At 38.5% G+C, this 19,806-nt stretch overlaps 6 protein-coding genes and 1 non-coding gene across 14 annotated transcripts; 2 read left to right on the top strand and 5 right to left on the bottom strand.

The window, feature by feature from the left end:
* Window positions 1-888: 888 nt before the first annotated feature.
* On the bottom strand, window positions 889-1,792 carry LOC111776455. The gene is made up of 4 exons (XM_023655891.1): window positions 1,752-1,792; window positions 1,554-1,686; window positions 1,164-1,267; window positions 889-1,081 (listed from the first exon to the last, which is right to left on the bottom strand). Exons 1-4 carry the CDS (start codon window positions 1,790-1,792, stop codon window positions 889-891), a joined length of 471 nt encoding a protein of 156 aa, XP_023511659.1.
* A 626-nt stretch (window positions 1,793-2,418) lies between these two features.
* Window positions 2,419-3,194, bottom strand: LOC111811799 (NDR1/HIN1-like protein 6). The gene has a single exon (XM_023698833.1). The coding sequence runs from the start codon at window positions 3,192-3,194 to the stop codon at window positions 2,484-2,486; it is 711 nt and encodes a 236-aa protein (XP_023554601.1). The 3' UTR covers window positions 2,419-2,483.
* A 3,258-nt stretch (window positions 3,195-6,452) lies between these two features.
* Window positions 6,453-8,743, bottom strand: LOC111811759. Of its 2 annotated transcripts, none has more exons than XM_023698786.1 (6): window positions 8,059-8,743; window positions 7,777-7,979; window positions 7,471-7,693; window positions 7,086-7,171; window positions 6,888-6,979; window positions 6,453-6,803 (listed from the first exon to the last, which is right to left on the bottom strand). In XM_023698786.1, the coding sequence occupies exons 1-6, from the start codon at window positions 8,125-8,127 to the stop codon at window positions 6,565-6,567; spliced, it is 912 nt and encodes a 303-aa protein (XP_023554554.1). In that variant the 5' UTR covers window positions 8,128-8,743; the 3' UTR covers window positions 6,453-6,564. The 2 variants fall into 2 exon arrangements, with proteins under 2 accessions (XP_023554554.1, XP_023554553.1); XM_023698785.1 differs by having other exon boundaries at window positions 6,453-6,809; window positions 8,059-8,740.
* A 1,623-nt stretch (window positions 8,744-10,366) lies between these two features.
* On the bottom strand, window positions 10,367-11,122 carry LOC111811818 (photosystem II repair protein PSB27-H1, chloroplastic-like). Its single transcript, XM_023698857.1, has one exon. The coding sequence runs from the start codon at window positions 11,001-11,003 to the stop codon at window positions 10,482-10,484; it is 522 nt and encodes a 173-aa protein (XP_023554625.1). The 5' UTR covers window positions 11,004-11,122; the 3' UTR covers window positions 10,367-10,481.
* Window positions 11,123-13,485: 2,363 nt separating this feature from the next.
* Window positions 13,486-16,512, top strand: LOC111811695 (probable protein phosphatase 2C 52). Of its 7 annotated transcripts, none has more exons than XM_023698696.1 (7): window positions 13,486-13,679; window positions 14,423-14,466; window positions 14,582-14,864; window positions 14,953-15,303; window positions 15,381-15,498; window positions 15,575-15,798; window positions 15,875-16,512. In XM_023698696.1, the coding sequence occupies exons 3-7, from the start codon at window positions 14,613-14,615 to the stop codon at window positions 16,343-16,345; spliced, it is 1,416 nt and encodes a 471-aa protein (XP_023554464.1). In that variant the 5' UTR covers window positions 13,486-13,679; window positions 14,423-14,466; window positions 14,582-14,612; the 3' UTR covers window positions 16,346-16,512. The 7 variants fall into 7 exon arrangements, with proteins under 7 accessions (XP_023554464.1, XP_023554467.1, XP_023554461.1 ...); XM_023698699.1 differs by having other exon boundaries at window positions 13,486-13,715; XM_023698693.1 differs by having other exon boundaries at window positions 13,486-13,810.
* A 537-nt stretch (window positions 16,513-17,049) lies between these two features.
* Window positions 17,050-17,121, bottom strand: TRNAQ-CUG. Its single transcript has one exon. It is a non-coding gene; the product is annotated as a tRNA-Gln (tRNA).
* A 93-nt stretch (window positions 17,122-17,214) lies between these two features.
* LOC111811669 (pentatricopeptide repeat-containing protein At1g03560, mitochondrial) lies at window positions 17,215-19,348 on the top strand. Its single transcript, XM_023698663.1, has one exon. The coding sequence runs from the start codon at window positions 17,215-17,217 to the stop codon at window positions 19,186-19,188; it is 1,974 nt and encodes a 657-aa protein (XP_023554431.1). The 3' UTR covers window positions 19,189-19,348.
* The last annotated feature ends 458 nt before the right edge of the window (window positions 19,349-19,806 follow it).

The following is a 19,806-nucleotide window of genomic DNA, read 5'->3' as shown; positions in this document are numbered from 1 at the left end:
GACTCTCGGGAACAGTGGATTGTGAGATCTCACATCGATATAAGGATGTGGAAACCTCTCTTTAACCGACATATTTTTAAAACTGTGAGGTTAACAACGATACTAAACGGATGAAAGGCATAAACATTGTTTTTGTTTGCTAATTTTTAAACAGTTTGTTCCACTAGTTTGTGTCGTGGGTTGACAAAAACTGACAAAAAAAAAAAAAAAGGCATAAACTTTGAATAGTTCTTCAGCTCTTATCTCTTCCTAAAATATCTGATCTTTGCTTTCCAAACTCTTTGTTAACACAGAATGGATATTCTCCTAAGTGGGATTTCCATTCTTCCACCATTTGCTTCACCAATTTATTCTTTCATCAACTGTTTAGTGGAGCTAAACAAGTTCATAAAGCAACTTTTTTTCACATCTTTTTCACATATTTTCTCTTCATCCCTATGAATTTCCCTGCGATTTCGTCGTAATCGGGCAGCTTCGGATGAACGTGCCTCGGATACACAAAAACATCATAAACCACACTTCCAATCGAATACGAATCGAAAACGATTTCGTCGTTCCAATCATAATCTAAATGGTTAATCGTCGGAGACTGAATAGAATCGACATGATCATCCGTTCTACACTTGGAACGAACATAACATGGCTGCTGTTTGTCGATGAGATAACCGATAGTTACTTCATAAGATAAGCGATCGTTTGTTCTGTCTAAGCCATGTTCTTGATACCAATCTGGACAGTATTCAAGAGCCAGAATTGCTGGATGAAAGCAATCTCTAGCTATTTCATTCATTAATCTTTGCTTCTCATCATCTGAAACAGCCTTCATTACAAGCTTCTCTTTGATCTGTACAAAAGTAATGAATGTTTCAATACTCAAAACACAACAATCTATGAACAGGATTCTAATACCTGTGGATTCACAAGGTTTTCAGGATGCAATTCCACAGCAGCCATGGCGAAACGCTGTCCGTAACGCTCCTCGAAGAACTTTCGAACCGGTTTAAGCTCAGGAAAATCCCCACATCTTGCAGAGGCAAATATGAGACTTGAAATTGCTTCCATAAGATCATCTGGACATGTCCTGTAACCACCAACAAAGACATTTTTTAAGGATGTTTTTCTCAGATCAAAACCTCCTGAAAAATGGGAACAATTAGGCCTACTTGTTCTTCCTGACATGGGAGAACTTCACCAGGATGAATTCACAGAAGTTCTCAATCAAATCATATGCCTCCATCAAGCTTTCATCTCTAACAAGCTGCTCCACCTGATATACAAACCATCAAAACAAATGGTACGTTTTTAAAACGTGTCTGCTAGGGAGAGGTTTCTACACCCTTAAAAGGAATGCTTCGTTTCTCTCTCATGTGGGATCTTACAATCCACCCCTTGGGGGTCCAGCGTCCTCGCTGGCTTACCGCCCGGTGTTTGGCTCTGATACCATTTGTAACACCGGGGCTCAGATATTGTCTTCTTTGGATTTTTCTCACGCTTAAAAGGAATGGTTCATTCACGTCTCCAACCAATGTGGGATCTCGCGGGTTTTGACATACCCTGTTGAAGGCGATCTGTTGATAGCCATTGCTAATCAGCTCAAACAAATCTTCACGTAATTGTCTAGCAATTGAATATCTCTTCTTCTTGAGCATCTTAAGCCGGCACAGAGCTTGTTCGATCAGCTTCTTACTGTATAAAATCACAAATAAAGATCAAATCCTTTAAAAAATAAGAACATGTAGCAATGAACCCACCATTTTGAAGCTTTTCTCCACCCAAACAGAATCCCAAACATGTCTGAACTTACACTTGAGAACCATGGCAATGAAACTGAGTATCATTTCATGATAACTGTTGGGAGTTATTAAGCAGAAGTGGGTTTGAAAATTTAGAGAAAGAGAGCACAGAGAGGGGACGTGGGATGGACTTAGCCGAAATTCTAGGCTTACTAAACGCTGCAAAAAAAAGCCATCTTTTTTAGAACTTGTCAGATCCCACATCGTGGGAAATGGTGTCAGAGCCCGACACTGATCAGTGTGCCAGCGAGGACGCTTGGCCCCCGAGGGAGTGAATTGTAAAATCTCACCTTAGTTATAGAGGAGAACGAAACACTCTTTGTAAAGACACAGAGAACACTATATGCTAAGAGGGCTTGAGCTTGGACGGTTAATGGAAATGCATCATTTGCCAAAAGGGTTAGCAGAAATATCAATAAAGTTACGAACTTTGATCATATTTCGACACGATGTCGAGGGATAGGGCGAGAATCTTAGATGAAAAAACCTCGTAATCTTTATAAGATACACATTGAAGCAAAAGAATGAACATCCATAGCACTTACAAAAGAAAAAAAGGGGTGCTTCTTAATTACCTATTTTCCACCCATCTATGACAAGAAAGTGAAAAACACAATGTATTTACATAGAAAAAAGATTAAGAATGATGAGAGCAATGAAAGGGTAAAATGATGCCCAGAGCTTTACAGTTTACAAGGCAGCACCGTAAGTATAATTATTCGACAAAATCCCAACCTTCTTGTCGGGGGACAAATTATCAACGATCAACGAACAATTAACGAACACATTAACCTTCTTCAACGACAACCTTCCAATAACGATGGTGACCGGCACTTTCACCACGACCAGCAAAGGAATTCTGCCGCTGTGTCGGTTCTGCATCAGCGCCTCTTGAAGCCCAGATCCAAATTCGCTCTTCCCAGTTAACGAAATGCTTATGTCGGTGACATTCTTGGAGGGCTGTCGGAAATTGGGGATATCTCCGGTGCAGAGCACCGATTGATTGTAGAGAACAGAGACATAGCTGTCTTTGCCGTAGACAAAGTCGATGTTTTGATTTGGGTTGTCGGCGGTGACGATGACGATGAATTCGGTGTAGAGGCTGAAATCGGGCTTAACGTCGAAGACACGGACATTGAAACTAGAGACTTTGTAAGAAGGGATTTGGGGATTGTAATATGAGAAGAGGACATAGGCGAGGCCGAACAGAGAAAAGATGAGGAATAAGAGGAAACAGTAACAGCAACAAATGCATTTCAAACAACAACCAGCGCAGCCGCCGCCTCCGCCGTGTGTCTTGGAATGGTATCTCGGGACGTGACGGCGGTAGGGCGGAGGACGGAGGCTGCCTTGGTGGTTGTCGGAGAGCATAACATATTTGGGTTTTGGTGCGGTATCCATGACTGTTTGATGGGCATTGCTCGTTAAACAAATAGTTTGTCTGTTGTGTTTTTCGTGTTTGTCTCTTTTGCCTTAGCCCAAATTGCCCAAATTTGGAGCTAAGGTCACAAATTGAGAGAAGATGATTGAAGGGTTTTGGTTCTTTTGGGTTCCCATTGCTCTGTTTTAGGGGACTGTTATGTGTTTGTGGACATTAATGAATGGAACACAAACCATTGAGGTTTTTGATGTATGTTTTCGTTGGTTTCTCTGTTCCATGTCTATTTTTAAATAAAACAGAGTTATGGGTGTCGTGTGAGACAGACAGAGAGTCTCCACAACGCCATTAATGAAACCTTATGACAAACATGTGGCTGTCTCAAAGGTACCACCTTGGTGAAACCTTAAAAATATAATAGAATTCAATGTTTAATTGTTCATGGAGTACCATAGCCACGGCAGTACAAATACATTGGAAATGAAAAAAAACAGAGTATACACAGAGAGATGGTCCATGGCGCAGCCTATTTATGATAGAGACAAAGATCCATAAGCTTTCATAACAATATTAATGGCATTCACATTACACTGAAGATACAAATTTATTGATTCCCCTCTTTTCTAAACACTCCAAATTGAGTGCTCGGGTTCGTAGCGGACTCATCGAATAATAGAGGCATTGATGGCTCTTCATGTTTAACGATGTTTTGGCAAGCTTGGATTCCATGTATGGAACACTAAGCGAGGGCTTATAGTCTAAGTAGACAATATCGTTCCATTGTGGAGGTTCGTAGTTTCTAACATGATATTAGAGTCATGTCAAGCCAATAGAATCTTTAAGTGTGAAATAAATGGTGTACTTTGTTAGAGGGCTTTGGAGAGGAAGTCGAGTCTCGATTAAGGGGATTTGACAGCTCCCGATTAAGTCGAGCCTCTATGATGTATTTTGTTAGAGGGAAGAATTTCGAGGGCTCCATAGACCTAGTCGAGCCTCGCTCAAAGTGGACAGTATCACACTATGGCTTTATATAACCCCTTCATTTCCTCTGTTTCTTTACACGGTTCTCTGTTTTTTCTCTACAAACCCTCTAAAAAAGGAACCTCTTTTCTTGAACTTCTACTCCAAAACCATGAAGGGTTCGACTTGGTTTTCTATTATCTTCATTGCTTTCTTACTTTTCCCAACACCCATTTCCTCGCAACGCATTTCTCACCAAAACTCACGTAATCACTCATACCTTCAACACCCATTTCATGTCTTCAATGCTTTTCTTCCTTCCGCCATGAACTAACCTTCATGACTTGTGTGCAGGTCATGTCCACCACCGCAAGATGGCGGCAGAAGAGGCGGCGATGGGGAGAAAAGGGGTGGAGACAGTTGAAGTAGCAGGGTCGAGGTTGCCGGACTGCTCGCATGCGTGTGCCTCGTGCTCGCCGTGCAGACTAGTGATGATAAGTTTTGTTTGTGCTTCACTTCAGGAGGCTGAAACATGTCCAATGGCTTACAGATGCATGTGCAATAACAAGTCCTATCCTCTCCCTTAATCCAAACTCTTCCCAAAGATATCATCCGTTTTAGCCCGTTACGTATAGCAGTTGTTAGTCTCACGGTTTTTAAAATACTATGTGGGCAGATATTGTTCTCTTTGAGCATTCCCTTCACGATTTAGAGAGATTGAATGTTTTATTTTCCTCTCTATACAATGTGATGGTCATATCGTCCCTACAACATATCGAATTTCTTCAATATGTTTTGTCTTTACTGACATGATTCCTAAGATTCACCAAATCCGAATCAAATATATATAAATTTATATAATATATTGGTAATTTTAATCTGCAATAATTACTAACAGTACATTAATAATAAAATTCAACAATCATTGAAAACGATTAGCTGATTGCAGTACTATATTTATTTATTTATTATTGAAAAAGTACATATTAATTTACTTATTTTAATATTGTCCTTGAAAATTAAAAATAATAATAATAATAATAATAAGTCTAATTTCACACATCAAAATTAATTAAATGGCTTATTGAAATGAGAAAAATATTTATGAAGGGAAAATAATAATAATAAAAAAAAGACCATCCATGACCAAGATCTCATACAAGTGGGGCCCACCAAGGGAACATGCACAAACTCAACAACTCTCCTTTGACTTTTATAAAAATAAAAAATAAATAAAAAAATTTCCATATATTTTAAAATATTATTTTCAAAAGATATTATTAAAATAAAATTTATTATTGTCACCTAACCTTCCAATTTTTCACGTTAATTTTTTTTTACTATAATAATAATAATTTTTTAAAAAAATTTATTGCTATTAATGAAAATTTTGAAAGTTCAAAAGTATTTTTGAAACAAATACTAACCGTTCCATTCCAAACTAAAGCTACAAGTACTGATAAAACTGACAAATTATAATATAACGTTGTTCTCAATAAGTTGTTTACGCGTTAAAAGTCATGTCTCAAAGTTGATTTCTTGCCAAATATAAAACTCTAAGCTATCTTTCAATTACTTAAGCAAAATTTAATGTTCATAATAGTCGTAGAAAAGTAGAAGGATATAATTTGCGAGATTTACCTTTTAATTTATAAATTAAATAAATAGCGGCATATATATAAACCGTCAACGGTTCAGCTCATGAACACAACTTCCACGGATAATCAAATTTAGAAAATTTAAAAAAAATATAACAAAAATTAAATGATTATAAAGGATGGTTGACTATCAAATTAATTTTATGGGGATTAATAGTTCAATTGTTAATTCAAAAATTAACTATTAAGCATTATTCTCAAATTAATTAATTAAATTTGTGGCAAATAGCAGATGTATTTACATAATTTAATTAATTATTGGACCTCTATAATTCCTATACTATGGTGGTAGGTCTTGGTATTAAGCTCGGTTCATAGTCAACTACATCAACATTCACTGTTCAATGGAATACCAATATTCAATAACTACTCATATCTTCGTACATTCGAACATGGGTTAGTTTCTAACATACGTGTCCAAGACATGAGACAACATCGCGATGCGACGATGTTGTGTCACAACAATTGAACATGCATATATGAATAACGTATGTGATCGTGAAAAATGAGGCTTGAGTTCCCACTTAAGGGTTGTTGTGAGCGTGTTAAAATCACGATGCTGCACGGTTGACAAAGTACGATTGTGATTGTTAGTCAGACGTCAACTCTGAAACAATTTTTATCTTTCCACGTAGTATCATTGATTAGGTATAGAATTAGACGTTAAACCAAACCAGAACGATGGGTATATTTGATTAAAACTTTGAATACATTAAGAGTATGAAATTGATGGGTTTTTAAGCAGAAGAAAATGATATATGATTGACTCGTTGTGTTAGCCATGGCGAAGGCCAGTGAAGTAATTGAAGTCATGATGCTGGACTCTCAGCTGCTTTAGCCATGACTCCGCCACACTCGACAGCGCCACCAGCCTCTCCTGGTCCCGACCGCCGTTACCCGCCACCCACAGACTCCCTTGCATCTTGTAAGTGGCCACCCCGAACGCCGCCACCGCTATCCCTTCCCCGGCTTCCCTCCGCAGCCGCCGCTTCATCTCTCCCTCCTCCTCCATCTCTATATCTACCACACACATAGCTCAGGACATGAATAACAGCTTCAAAAAACAGAGCATGCTCTGTGAGGAGAAAAACAGAGTACCTTGAAATGAAGACGACAGAGTATGATAAGTGAGGAAGCAAGTGGACAAGTCCTTGATAGTTTTTCCCATGGGAATATGATAAATTGGGTACCTAAAAAATGCTCTCAAAATGATCAGAAACTATTCATTATCATTACAAGAACAACGCTCGAAAAACAGAGAAACAGAGAAACAGAGGGAACAGAGTAGACTAATACCAAGACACAGCCATCCAGCTTGCTGGCGACAGATCCACACTCCTCAATGTCATCAAACCTGGGAATCTTCGAGCTAATCCATTGATCTGAAAAGGGTCGAATAATAACAAGTTCGAAATCAAATGGAAAACATAAAAATCAAGAATCTAAGATTTGTCCCTTCCTTTACAGTTCTGATGGATTAGACAGAACATAAGGCAAGAACATTTCCACTTCCTCAGGAAGAAGAACAACAAAACATTATAAAACATTCCCAATACAGAGATTAGTATTCAGCACAAAAATAAAAAAGAAGAAAAGATTCTGTTTCTACAGCTTTTTTTTTCTTCTTTTTTTATGGGTAAGACTGTCTGAGTAAAGAACTATTGAAATGATTTGAAGGCACCTTATCCAGTAAAGGGACTCTTCCATATGGAGTTGATTTCTCAAAGAATTGAAAGTAAAGGTAACCCAATCGATCATTTTGATGCAGAAGCGATTCTTGTTCGGATCCACCATCTTCAGAGGAACTGCTTGCAGTTCCATCCCATCTCCATAGTTTATCGCTATCACTTTCTTCACTGCAACAATCGCTGTAAGAATCTCCGTCGCCGGACTCTGTTTCCACCCTGAGAAAACAGAGGAACTCTTAAAAATCATCGCCGGACTCTGTTCCCATTTGAAATGATCAGATTGGGATTGAAAGAGATACCTAAAACCAGTGAAGATTTGGATGGCGGAGAGATAAGGGACGTAATATTGAGTTAATGTTTCTCCATTGCTTAAAGTGATTGGAACTTTGGCTCCATAAACACTCCATTCATCGTAGCAGTTCCAGATATCACTCAGAGTGAAATATTCCAGTTTTTCTCTCTCCCATGGATGCCATACTCGATTGAGATTCCTGATTTCTGTCTGTAAATTGTAAAAACATTGAAACCCATTAAAAATTGATGAAATGAAATGAAGTGAAAGAGGTTAAAGAACTTCGTACCTTTGGGAGGAATTGGGATTGAACCACTGGTGTTGTGCAATGAAGAAAACAATCCAAATTCGACGCCATTCCAGAAAACAGAGCAGAAATATTGTCGGGATTTGAGTGAAACAAACTGTGTTCTTACGGATTCTTCTCTTCTTCTTCTTTTATTCACTCAGATTCCTCGCTGGTAATGCGGAAACCCCAATTCGTTTCTTCAATCCTTCAGATTTTAACCCTTTTTGATCCAAAAAGGAAACAACCCAGAAAGAAAAACAGCCAAAACAGAGAAAACACCCAAACCCGAAACGGGTTTCAATGAAGAACAGAGGCTAAAACTAGAAGGAGGAAATGAGGATACGCTACGCAACCAAGAACGGATTACTTTCCTTAAATTTTCTCAACAGAAACCCATAATTCCTGGACTAATGATTAGTTTTTTTGGGTATAGAAAAATGACGAAATGAAGGCAGTAAACCCAACAGAAAAAGGGGACAAGAAACGGCAGAGCAAAAACAGAGTATGGCGAGACACACAGAAAAACAGGGGAAGGAAGAACAGAACTGCAAAAGCAGATCCTCCTTTTCTCAATCGTTTCAGACTCAGACTCAGACTCAGAAGAAGAAGAAGAAGAAGAAGAAGAAGAAGAATTCGGTTAAAGATTTCTGATTTATATTCTAAATTCTAATCCGTCGAAGAGCAGAACGTGTCTCTGTCCTCTGTACCTCTGAAGAAAAGGGAGCGCATTATAAATTTGTTCATGACGTCCTTTTCATTTATTGACTTTTCTTTTTATTAATTAAAAAAACTACAATACATATATTTTATTACACAATTGCATGTCTTTATTTCTAGACTAAATTAATTATTCCATATTTATTGAATTAATTAAAAGATTATTCGATTATTATTTTTTGGATAATTTAAAATAAACTCTACCATATTTGAATTTTCAATAAATTTTTTAATTATTTATTTTGACTAAAAATACATGAAAAAAAAATATATATTTTATTATAAGGTAAATGGAGGCGATGTTATCTTATCTTTTCTCACCCACTTCGATTAATAATTGTATAAATAATCAATTTTATATATTAATATACGTGGCGGGTTGATTAAGTGTAAAAGCTTATTATATATTATCATATCATATAATATATATTGATATTGGGAAGTAATAAATCAAGGGGCTAATGTAACATCAAATAATGGAAGGCAATCTTAGATGGGGTCAATGATGAAATCCTGAAGAGAATGATAGAGAGAGATTATGGAAATATGGATAATTGAGACCCCTGATATTAAATGGTTTTGTTGGGGAGTTTATTTGCTTTTTGGTCCCTAAACTCTTCACTATTTACTCCCAAAGGACCAAATTCTTGAATGCCAAGTGTTGTGCCCTTTAATTTCACTTCCCCTTTTTTTCTTCAAGGGTGGTTGGGGGATATGGGATATAATAAAAGTAGACGATGAATATTCAAATACCCTCTCGTTTGTTTTCCGAATCGAGAATCGGTGATATAATTAGTCTTTGTTGGATCAGACCCCGAAGAATATCGTTTTCAAGTCAAGGTCGAGCATGGTCGAGATTCACTTGCTTTTCGTCGATGACAACATTTTTTGTAAAAATTTTAATAAGGACAAAGTCTCGGTGGTTTTCATCTTTTTTTTTAATCTAGAAATAAATTGATCGAGCTGAATTTTATTGAAATTTAAAAAGGGTTGACTTTTGTCAAATAATATTTATTGAGAATTACTCGCTTTCTAAATAAAGAAAAAAGGAAAAATACAAATGAAAGTTTGGTAACAGATTTTTGTATTACCATCTTTGAAATATTTTAAAAAAATAATATATTCTATTGAATGGTCAAAATTTTATTTAAAATATTTGAATTAATAATAACCATATTTGAGATAGATTTTTTTATAAATATTACAAATGTTTTATTATAATTTTAAGATATATATATCTAATTAAGATTATGGTAAGGTCTATAGAGCATTTAATTAAATTATTATTAATAGTAATTATAATATTTCATTAAAAATATTTTTTTAATATTTCAAGCTAAAATTAAAAAAACAAAAGTCTGAAACGACGTCGTTGGAAACAATATCTCCTGAAAATTAAGAGAACGGAAATTGTGGTAATGGCCCAATGTTATTGGGCCGTATCGTTAGCTTATTGCAGAAGTTGAGGCCCAACTTAGAATGGAGCCCATCAGGAAATTCTGGGCTTTATTTCAATATAATAATGGAATTTCTTCCTGAAAATAATTTCTAAAATAAAATAAATTATTAAAATTTAATAATTGGATATGAATTGTGAAAATATTGTTAGAAAAATATGAACTAAATTCAAATATTAAATATTATTATTACCGAATTTTAGGGAAAAGAAAAAAAAAAAATTGATGAAAGATCCCTCACATGATTTTTCATCTCCCTCTTAACAGAGCCTTCTCGGCGGTGGCCATCTCTTCCAAGATCCTGGCCTTCCTCTTGGCCGGAATCGGCGCCGTCGGCCCAAAGCTAATGTAATGGCCGGAAACCGCATTCAAAGCCGAATACATATCCCTAAACGAAGCTCGTCCCAACAGAGACTTCTCCTTCCTGTACTTAGCCACCCAAGAATTGGAACTTTCTCGAAGCTCCGCCACCGCCGCCGCCACATTCGGGTCGTTTTTATCCATGGTGATCGTCGTTCTCACCTTGCCTATCACCTCGGTTGTGTCCTTCACGTACTCCTCGTCAGACGACGCTAGTGCCGGAGCTGGAGGGAACAGAACCCACGACGGCGCTAGAACAGAGGCCGTCAAAGACAGGAACTCGCGGCGGCGGGAGTAATGGTGGGTGGTGGTGGTTGTTGCAGCGGCGGTAATGGAGGATTTGGGTTTGAGAGGGACGATGAGAGGCTGAGATTTGGAAGTAGATGGGGTTATCAGTGTCGGGGAAGCCATGATTTTGAGGCAACTGGAATTTGGATCTGAAATGTGAAAGTGAAATTTAGTAGAGAAATTTGGGGAATTGGGTGTTTGCCACGTGTACTTATCATCTTATCCTATTTGTTGGGACTTATGGATGAGGGATGGACCAATGAGATATAAGGTTCAGATCTTCCATTTCTTGTTCATGGAGAGAATAGTGGGCTTTCGCATGAAGCCCATGTTTATTAGGCCCAACTCTAAGCCCAATTGAGTATTTGTAAATAATAATTTTTTAAATATAAATTTAATAACTCAATCTGAAATCAACCTTATTCAACCCAGTCTGAGCTGAAACCACGAAATACATTAAAACAAATCATTTATACATCTAATTCGACGCACCAATCATATAGTATAGAAAAGTATTGACCCGAACTCCATTATTGTTTTAGTTGATACCTCCTTCAGTCAAACCAACGCTACCTAATCTTATTAATTTAGAATAGGGACTCTTTCACTTTATTCCAATTTTGTTGACCTAATTTTATCACTTTACTTCACTTCACTCCCAATTATATACTTGACCTACTTACTTCATACACTGACACCTACGTAAGTGAGAGTTACATTACTGAACCGACACTACATTCGAATAAGAGATGTAGAATTGGGATGTAGGTATCGTGACAGTGCTGCAAGGGATGTAGGGGAATGTCGAGGCCATGATAAATCTGAATTCTGGGTATGATTGCTACAAGCTAATATATGTATTTCTTTCTTTTACCTTTTTGACCCTCTTATTCCCGCTAGTCTTAAATATGAGGACGAGACATGGGTTTCCTTTGTCACCACCATCTGATCCATCGAATGTCCTCTCGTGGAGTGGGTCATAGATTAATAATTATTATGGCAACCGGTTGAGGCATCATCTTCCCTACCTAACCTCACTTGCACCACATACAACTCAACAAAATGTAGAGAGTGAGGAGAATTTTCCTCGAAGCTAACTCTTAAATTTGAGTATCATGAGATTATGGATACGACTTAGATTGGTTGTTAGCTACGATGCGGGTTCAACTACATTAAAGAGAGTAACAATTGACTTAGAAAATGAACCAAAACATTGACCACACAAATGAATGACAGTCTTTTTTGATGGGGTTGTTCTTATTGTATCACATAAATAATGAAAAGCAAAAGCAACCAAAAGTGACAACAAAAAGTTGGTTCAATCTCTTTTTTTGAGTGAGGCAACCTCTGTACTTCATCAAAACGTATTTCATAAGTTTCCCCTCCTTTTGCTTATCTTTCCCTTTCCCCCTTTCTCAAGTTGAACAAAAACCGATCAACAAACTAAACTCTATCTACTGTAAACGTTTTAAAACTACGTAGAAATCATTTAGAATGTTAGATAAAAGATCGATAAAATGGTGAGGTAAAACGACGTGAAAGTAACTGTGACGGCCTTACGTAACTAGCCAAGGTATCTGCTAGTGGGGGATTGGATTCATACAAATGGTATTAGAGTCAGACACTGGACTATGTGCCAGCGATAGATGCTGTCCCCCAAGAGGGGTGGATTGTGAAACTTTACATCGGTTGGAAAAATAAACGAAGTATCTTTTATAAGAGTGTAGAAAACTCTCTCTAGCAAATAAGTTTTAACTGTGAAGCTAATGCAGGAGGGATTGAGTTGTTGAGTTGGAAAGGTTAGAGAAGAAAGAGATGGCTTGTGATAAAAGCAAGCAAGGGGAGAGTAGGTTGGATTGAAAGAGGACGTGTGAAGGCATTTAAAAGTGTCACCCATCATTGATAGCAACTGGCAGTTGGGGGATTGAAATGGGTATTGAATTGAATCAATTTGGGGCAATCGAAGATCCCATTGACTTTGGTCGGTTGCATTATTTCATCCCACACCCTTTGGCCCCCAACTTGGATTGGACTCTTCTTTCTCTTACACACGAGAACTATGCACATTCTCTAAGTCAAATGCCCTCAAACTCACTGCAATAATGTGAATAATGTGAAATGATGTGAGCTTTTGCCTAATCTAATCTAATCTAATCTAATCTAATCTCATCTCATCTCCTTATTCTCTGTTTTTGCTATCAAAATGATACTCAAAACAAAGAATTGCATAGAAAAGACCATTTTTTTAAGACCCATCAAGCTATCTCTTCGACCCAACTCCCTAAACTGTACCATAGAGTGATGGCAATTCAGATAAAGAACAAGAAAGGAAGCCACTTTGAACCAAGCAATGCCCAAATGGGCAATAGGTTTGGATTAACTCTGTCACAAACATTTTCATCCGTTGGATCTGTTCTTCATTTCTGGTTTTTGTTTACATTATAATACGAATACCCTCTTAAAGATTTGGGAGGATAATGTTGGAATGTCGATAAGAACGGTTCAAAATGGAGAAGCACTCTTCTGGGTTCTAACCTTATCCAAAATGGTGGTGCATTCAACTAATAAAGCTTTATTATCTGTTAATTGCCAACTCTCTCTCTCTCTCTCTCTGACTCATCAAATGTGAAAAAAACTCACCCATTTGACCTAAAAGCAAAACCCCACACCCAATTTTGGCTTTTCCTCAAATTTTCTCTCATTTCTCATAGGCGCTTTTACTCGCTCCTTTCTTCATTCAGTTGTTAAAGCCTCCTCTTTTCCTGTTTCTTTAGCCATTTGTGCAATATTGGTTGATGGGTATGCTTTCATTTGCTTGAATTTTGGTGTTTTCTGGTTTGTTTCCCATCCTTATCAACAAAGAATCACAAATCGTCTCTACATTATGTATCTGTTTGAGTGAGAGTATGCAGAGCTTTGAATCAGAAGAGGTTTTTTTCTTTCTGAGTTCTGTAACTGTGACTGTTTTCTGCTTTGTGTGTTATATATTATCATTGTTTTTGCTCATTGGGGCTCTTCCCTTTGCCAACATCATACCTTTTCTTCTCCTTTTCTGCTTTCATGTTCCTTGCTTTATTATACTTTTACAAGTTCTCTTGATTCTCTTTCATTTCTCTTCACTGAAATGGTTTGAAAACCATGGAAATTCGAACCTGTAAGTGTTCATTTCACTGGTTTCAGCCATTTTTAAGCTTGAAACCAAGTGAAAATCATAGCTTTTTGTTTGATTCTCGTTCGTCCATGGATCTTTAGAACAAGTGGGGTTTTCTCAAATGATATTAAAAAACTGTCTTTGACAATGGTGGACACAGTGCACTTAGTTTTTTCCAACGTGGGTCTGACGATGGACAAGTCACCGCTCGCAGGATCATGAGGACAAGGATTTCTTTTTTATTGTTTTCTATTCCTGCCTCACATGGCAGCTTATTTAATGACCTGTTCTTGCCTTTTATTTTACTTTCCCTCATGCATCACTTTCTTGATTCGCTATAAACTATGGCTTAAAATCATTTGTTTAATCAGCCGTTTCTTGTTTTGTTCAGCTTGTTTGACTGCAAAAAAACATTCAAAGTCTTAACATATTGCGGTATGAACAAAAGCTTCTCTCTGTCTCTCTGTCTCTCTCTGTTCTTTGAGTGTTTGAATGTGTTCATTTGAGATCTAGCCTAAAAGGGGAATCTTGTCATTCTTATTTACATTAGATGATGTTCTGTTGAATCCCAAGATATCAAAATGGGTGGTTGTGTCTCTACAAGCAGCCATAGTACTTGTAGTAGCCAGAGCAATGGTGAATCAGTTTCTTCTTCATGTATGGGAATTAGATTTCGAGGTCGAAAGCGATCGAACTCCGACCATGTTTATGTTCTTCAGAATCTTCCTTCAGCTCCCAACAGGATCTTCTTGAATGGAAAGAGTAATTCTTCTTGTATTTTCACGCAACAAGGTCGCAAGGGCGTAAACCAGGACGCCATGGTTGTGTGGGAAGTATGTTCTTGTTCTGTTTCTGTTTCTGTTCTTCGACACATAGTTAGTTGAATTGTTGTTAGAGGTTCATTCTTACTTGTTTTTATAGGATTTCATGTCGGACGACACGATCTTTTGTGGGGTTTTTGATGGTCATGGACCTTACGGTCACCTTGTTTCTCGACGAGTGAGGGATACATTGCCTATAAAGTTGCTGTCGTTTTTTCAGTCTCCTCAGTTAAAGCAGAATGTCTCTGGTAAAACCTGTTTCCAGAGGAATTTGAAGACATCTCGAGAATGTGACGATTCTGAGAAGGATTGTTTTATCGAGGACTCGCAGAATTCGGTATGGCGAGATGCGTTCTTGAACTCGTATAAAGCTATGGATAAGGAGTTGAGATCACATCCTAATCTGGACTGCTTTTGTAGTGGTAGTACAGCAGTCACCATAGTTAAACAGGTTTGAGATGAAGGATTTCCTTTCCAATCATTCGGGTTTTTTCGTGTCGTCTTTGTTTCTTATTTGGTCGTGTTTAGGGGTCAAATCTGTTCATGGGGTACATCGGGGACTCTCGAGCAATCCTTGCCTCGAAGGACGCCAATGATTCGACAGTGGCGGTCCAGTTGACTGTGGATCTTAAGCCAGATTTGCCAAGTATGTTTGTTGCTGTTTTGTTCATTCATTGTTTGATTCATGAGCTAAGTTATGATTGTTGAGTATCATTCTATAGGAGAAGCTGAAAGAATAAAACGGTGTAAAGGTAGGGTGTTTGCATTGCAAGATGAGCCTGAAGTGCCAAGGGTGTGGTTACCTTTCGACGATGCGCCCGGTTTAGCCATGGCTCGTGCTTTTGGAGACTTCTGTTTGAAAGAATATGGAGTTATCTCTATACCTGAATTCTCACATCGAACCCTCACCGATGCTGATCAGTTCGTCGTTCTTGCATCAGACGGGGTAAGTTTTTTGAAGGAGAACTTGATACTTAGAAGAGTGTATGTTATGGATGGGGGATGATTTAGTATTGTTGCAGGTATGGGATGTGTTGAGCAATGAAGAGGTGGTTGACATAGTGGCCTCGGCCTCATCCCGGGCATCAGCTGCGAGATCCGTGGTGGACTCTGCTGCTCGTGAATGGAAACTAAAATACCCGACCTCGAAAATGGATGATTGTGCTGTTGTCTGCTTGTTTTTGGATGGGATGATGGACTCCGAATCCGATTGTGATGAACAAGGCTTCTCATCTGCAACGTCGCGTAGTATCCATTCGGGTGCTGCTATCGAATCCGATGATGGCCAGAAGTCTGAGCCATGTCTGCAAAGGAATAACACTGTCAGATCATCTGAGGACAACAAAACTTATGGGGGATTAGCTGATGATGACAGAGAGATTGGTGAAGCTGTACCTGCGGAAGATCAAAACTGGTCGGGTTTGGAAGGCGTCACTCGAGTGAACTCGCTCGTTCAACTTCCTAGATTTTCCGACAAAAGTCCAGTGTCTTAGGATTTATAGAATTCTAGAATTGTGAACTAAAAAATGTTTCAAACTGCTGCAAGGTTACAGGTTTGTGCAGGTACACATTTTTGCCACCACCATATGATGAATTGCACAAAAGTGAACTGCTTTCATAGATCAACTAATCTTCAAAGCTCACTCACATTGCAATCAAATGGATTTCTATAATGTGCTAAAAACTCGGGCTTTCAACTTTTATGTTCTATTACCAACCAAGAAATTGTCGTGTCTGGTTGTCTGGTTGTGTAACATATCTATTAGGGAGATGTTTCCACACTCTTATAAGTAATGCTTCGTTCCCATCTCCAACCAATGTGATATCTCACAATCTACTCTTTTGGAGGCCCAACGTCTTCGATGGCATGCTTCCACCTAGAGAAGCCTTTGCTCAACAGGAATAGCACCATACGTTGTGAGATGAGCAAATGGCCAGAGTTTCCAACCTGCCTATCATGTAACGATATGATTACCACGTTTCCAGCCAATGCTAAACGTTTGTTTAAAAACTACGATTTGAAGATAGGCATATTACAACATGAACATGCTTGTTTAAACAGCAATAGAAGGAACAAACTCTTAACATTGATGCCAGACAAAGGCAAGAGAAGTTTCATACCGTAAGCATTGGCCAAAATGTCAACTTCAGTTCATCATAAATATCAAAAAAAAAAAAAAAAAAAGATTTGGAAAAAAGGTCCCACCGAGATTTGAACTCGGGTTACTGGATTCAGAGTCCAATGTCCTGACCACTAGACCATGGGACCATTTGATGGCCAGTTTGATTTATTATATTATAATAATAAATTATAAATACTTCAATTTTAATCCCCTTGCGCGCCTTGTAGCGCAAAGCTCCAATGAGAAGAACCCTACTGAGGCCTTCATTCCTCTGCTCTTCATCTCGTTCCCTTCCTTTACTCGATCCTAAATCATATTCTTTGTATCGAAATGGGAAATTATCACCTAATAGTTCAGATTGCAATGTCACTCGTGGTTTCGGCGAGAATTTCAGGTTTGTCTTTACGAACACTCTTCTCCCTCCTCCCGAATGGATAGAACCCTTTGTGGATGTCTCTGATGTAGTTTCGAGCTCTCAACGCCCAGATCCATCTCCATGGGTGGCTCAAATTTTGAATCTTCTGGATGGGTCTTCGAACATGGAAGCTAATTTAGATTCTTTTTGTCGGAAGTTTTTGATTAAGTTATCGCCAAACTTTGTTGCATTTGTTTTACAATCTGTTGAACTTCGTGACGTTCCTGAAATTGCTATTCGGTTCTTTTATTGGGCGGGTAAGCAGAAGAAATATGTTCATAAGATCGAATGTTACGTATCTTTGATTGAACTCTTAACTTTTTCGGCCGATTTGGTGAAAATCAGACTGATATTCTGTGAACTTAAAGGTAAGGGTCTGTTAATGACTCTATCAGCGGCTAACTCTTTGATTAAGAGCCTTGGGAATCATGGGCTTGTTGAGGAATTGTTGTGGGTTTGGCGTCGAATGAAGGAAAATGGGATTGAGCCGAGTTTGTATACTTATAACTTTTTGGTTAATGGGTTGGTGAATTCAATGTTTATTGAGTCTGCTGAGAGGGTTTTTGAGGTTATGGATGGTGGGAAGATTGTGCCCGACACTGTGACATATAATGTTATGATCAAAGGATATTGCAAGGCTGGGAAAATGCACAAGGCAATGGAGAAATTTAGAGCTATGGAGATGAAGAACGTGAACCCGGATAAGATTACGTACATGACATTGATCCAGGCGTGTTATTCCGAAGGAGATTTCGATACTTGTCTGAGTCTTTACCTTGAAATGGAAGAAAGGGGACTGGAAATTCCTTCTCATTCTTATAGTTTAGTTATTGGTGGGCTCTGTAAGCAAGGAAAATGTATGGAAGCTTATGCTGTTTTCGAGAAGATGAATCAGAAAGATTGTAGAGCGAACGTTGCAATTTATACAGCTTTGATCGATTCGTACTCGAAAAGTGGGAGCATGGGAGAGGCCATGAGGCTGTTTGAGAGGATGAAAAATGAGGGGCTTGAACCGGATGCTGTTACGTACAGTGTCGTCGTTAATGGATTGTGCAAGAGTGGTAGATTGGAGGAAGCAATGGAATATTTTGATTTCTGCAGAAATAAAGGAGTGGGGATCAATGCAATGTTCTATGCTAGTATGATTGATGGACTTGGAAAGGCTGGGAGAATTGTAGAAGCAGAAAATCTTTTCGAAGAAATGTTCGAAAAGGGTTGTGCTCGAGATTCGTATTGTTATAACGCCATTATAGATGCACTAGCCAAGCATGGGAAGATTGATCAAGCTTTAACACTTTTTGGGAGGATGGAAGAAGAAGGCTGTGATCAAACAGTTTATACATACACAATTCTTATCGACGGGCTGTTCAAGGAGCACAGAAATGAAGAGGCGATAAAGCTATGGGACACGATGATCGACAAAGGAATCACCCCAACGGTAGCTTCTTTCAGAGCTCTTGCCATAGGGCTGTGTCTTTGTGGCAAGGTAGCCAGGGCTTGCAAAATCTTGGATGACCTTGCCCCTATGGGTGTCATTCCGGAGACAGCATTCGAGGATATGATCAACGTATTGTGCAAAGCCCGACGCGTCAAGGAAGCCTGCAAATTGGCAGATGGAATCGTGGATCGGGGCCGGGAAATACCAGGAAGAATACGTACCGTTCTTATCAATGGCTTGAGAAAGGCAGGTAACTCTGATTTAGCTATCAAACTAATGCATAGCAAGATTGGCATAGGATATGATCGGATGGGTAGTATTAAAAGGCGTGTCAAGTTTAGAACACTTATTGAAAACTGAGTTTTTCTCTGCTCTGATGCCTATATACTCAGTTTTATTTTGTTATTCATGCTTTGGCCTACTTCATGGCTTGAATACTGATTGTAGTGAACAGAGTTCTAGGGACGCTCTGTTTTGGCTGTCTGGGTTTATTTCTTGAATACCAATCCTACCATACATAGCCATGGCTCATTTTCTTGTTTTTTTTGACATGGATGCCTCTTTTTCAGACAAAAGTTTCTCGTACCTATGAGATCCCACATCGGTTCAAGAGGTAAACGAAACAGTCCTTACAAGAGTGTGGAAACCTCTCTCTAATAGACGTGTTTTAAAATCCGTGAGGCTTACGGTGATTCATAACGGGCCAAAGCGGACAATATCTGTTAGCGGTAGGCTTAGGCTGTTACAAATGGTATCAGAGTTAGACATTGAATAGTGTGCCAGCGAGGATGCTAGGCCCCCCTAAGGAGGGTGGATTGTGAGATCCCACATTAATTGGAGAGGAGGACGAAACACTCCTAAGAGTGTAGGAACCCCTCTCTAATAGCGCGTTTTAAAAACCGTGAGACTGACGACGATACGTAACGAGCCAAAGCGGACAATATTTGTTAGCAGTAGGCTTGGGCTGTTACAAATGGT

Source organism: Cucurbita pepo, chromosome LG15 (assembly GCF_002806865.2).
Source record: "Cucurbita pepo subsp. pepo cultivar mu-cu-16 chromosome LG15, ASM280686v2, whole genome shotgun sequence".
NCBI lineage: Eukaryota > Viridiplantae > Streptophyta > Magnoliopsida > Cucurbitales > Cucurbitaceae > Cucurbita > Cucurbita pepo.
The sequence above is the reverse complement of the archived record's forward strand: the minus strand, read 5'-3'. Positions and strand labels throughout refer to the sequence as shown.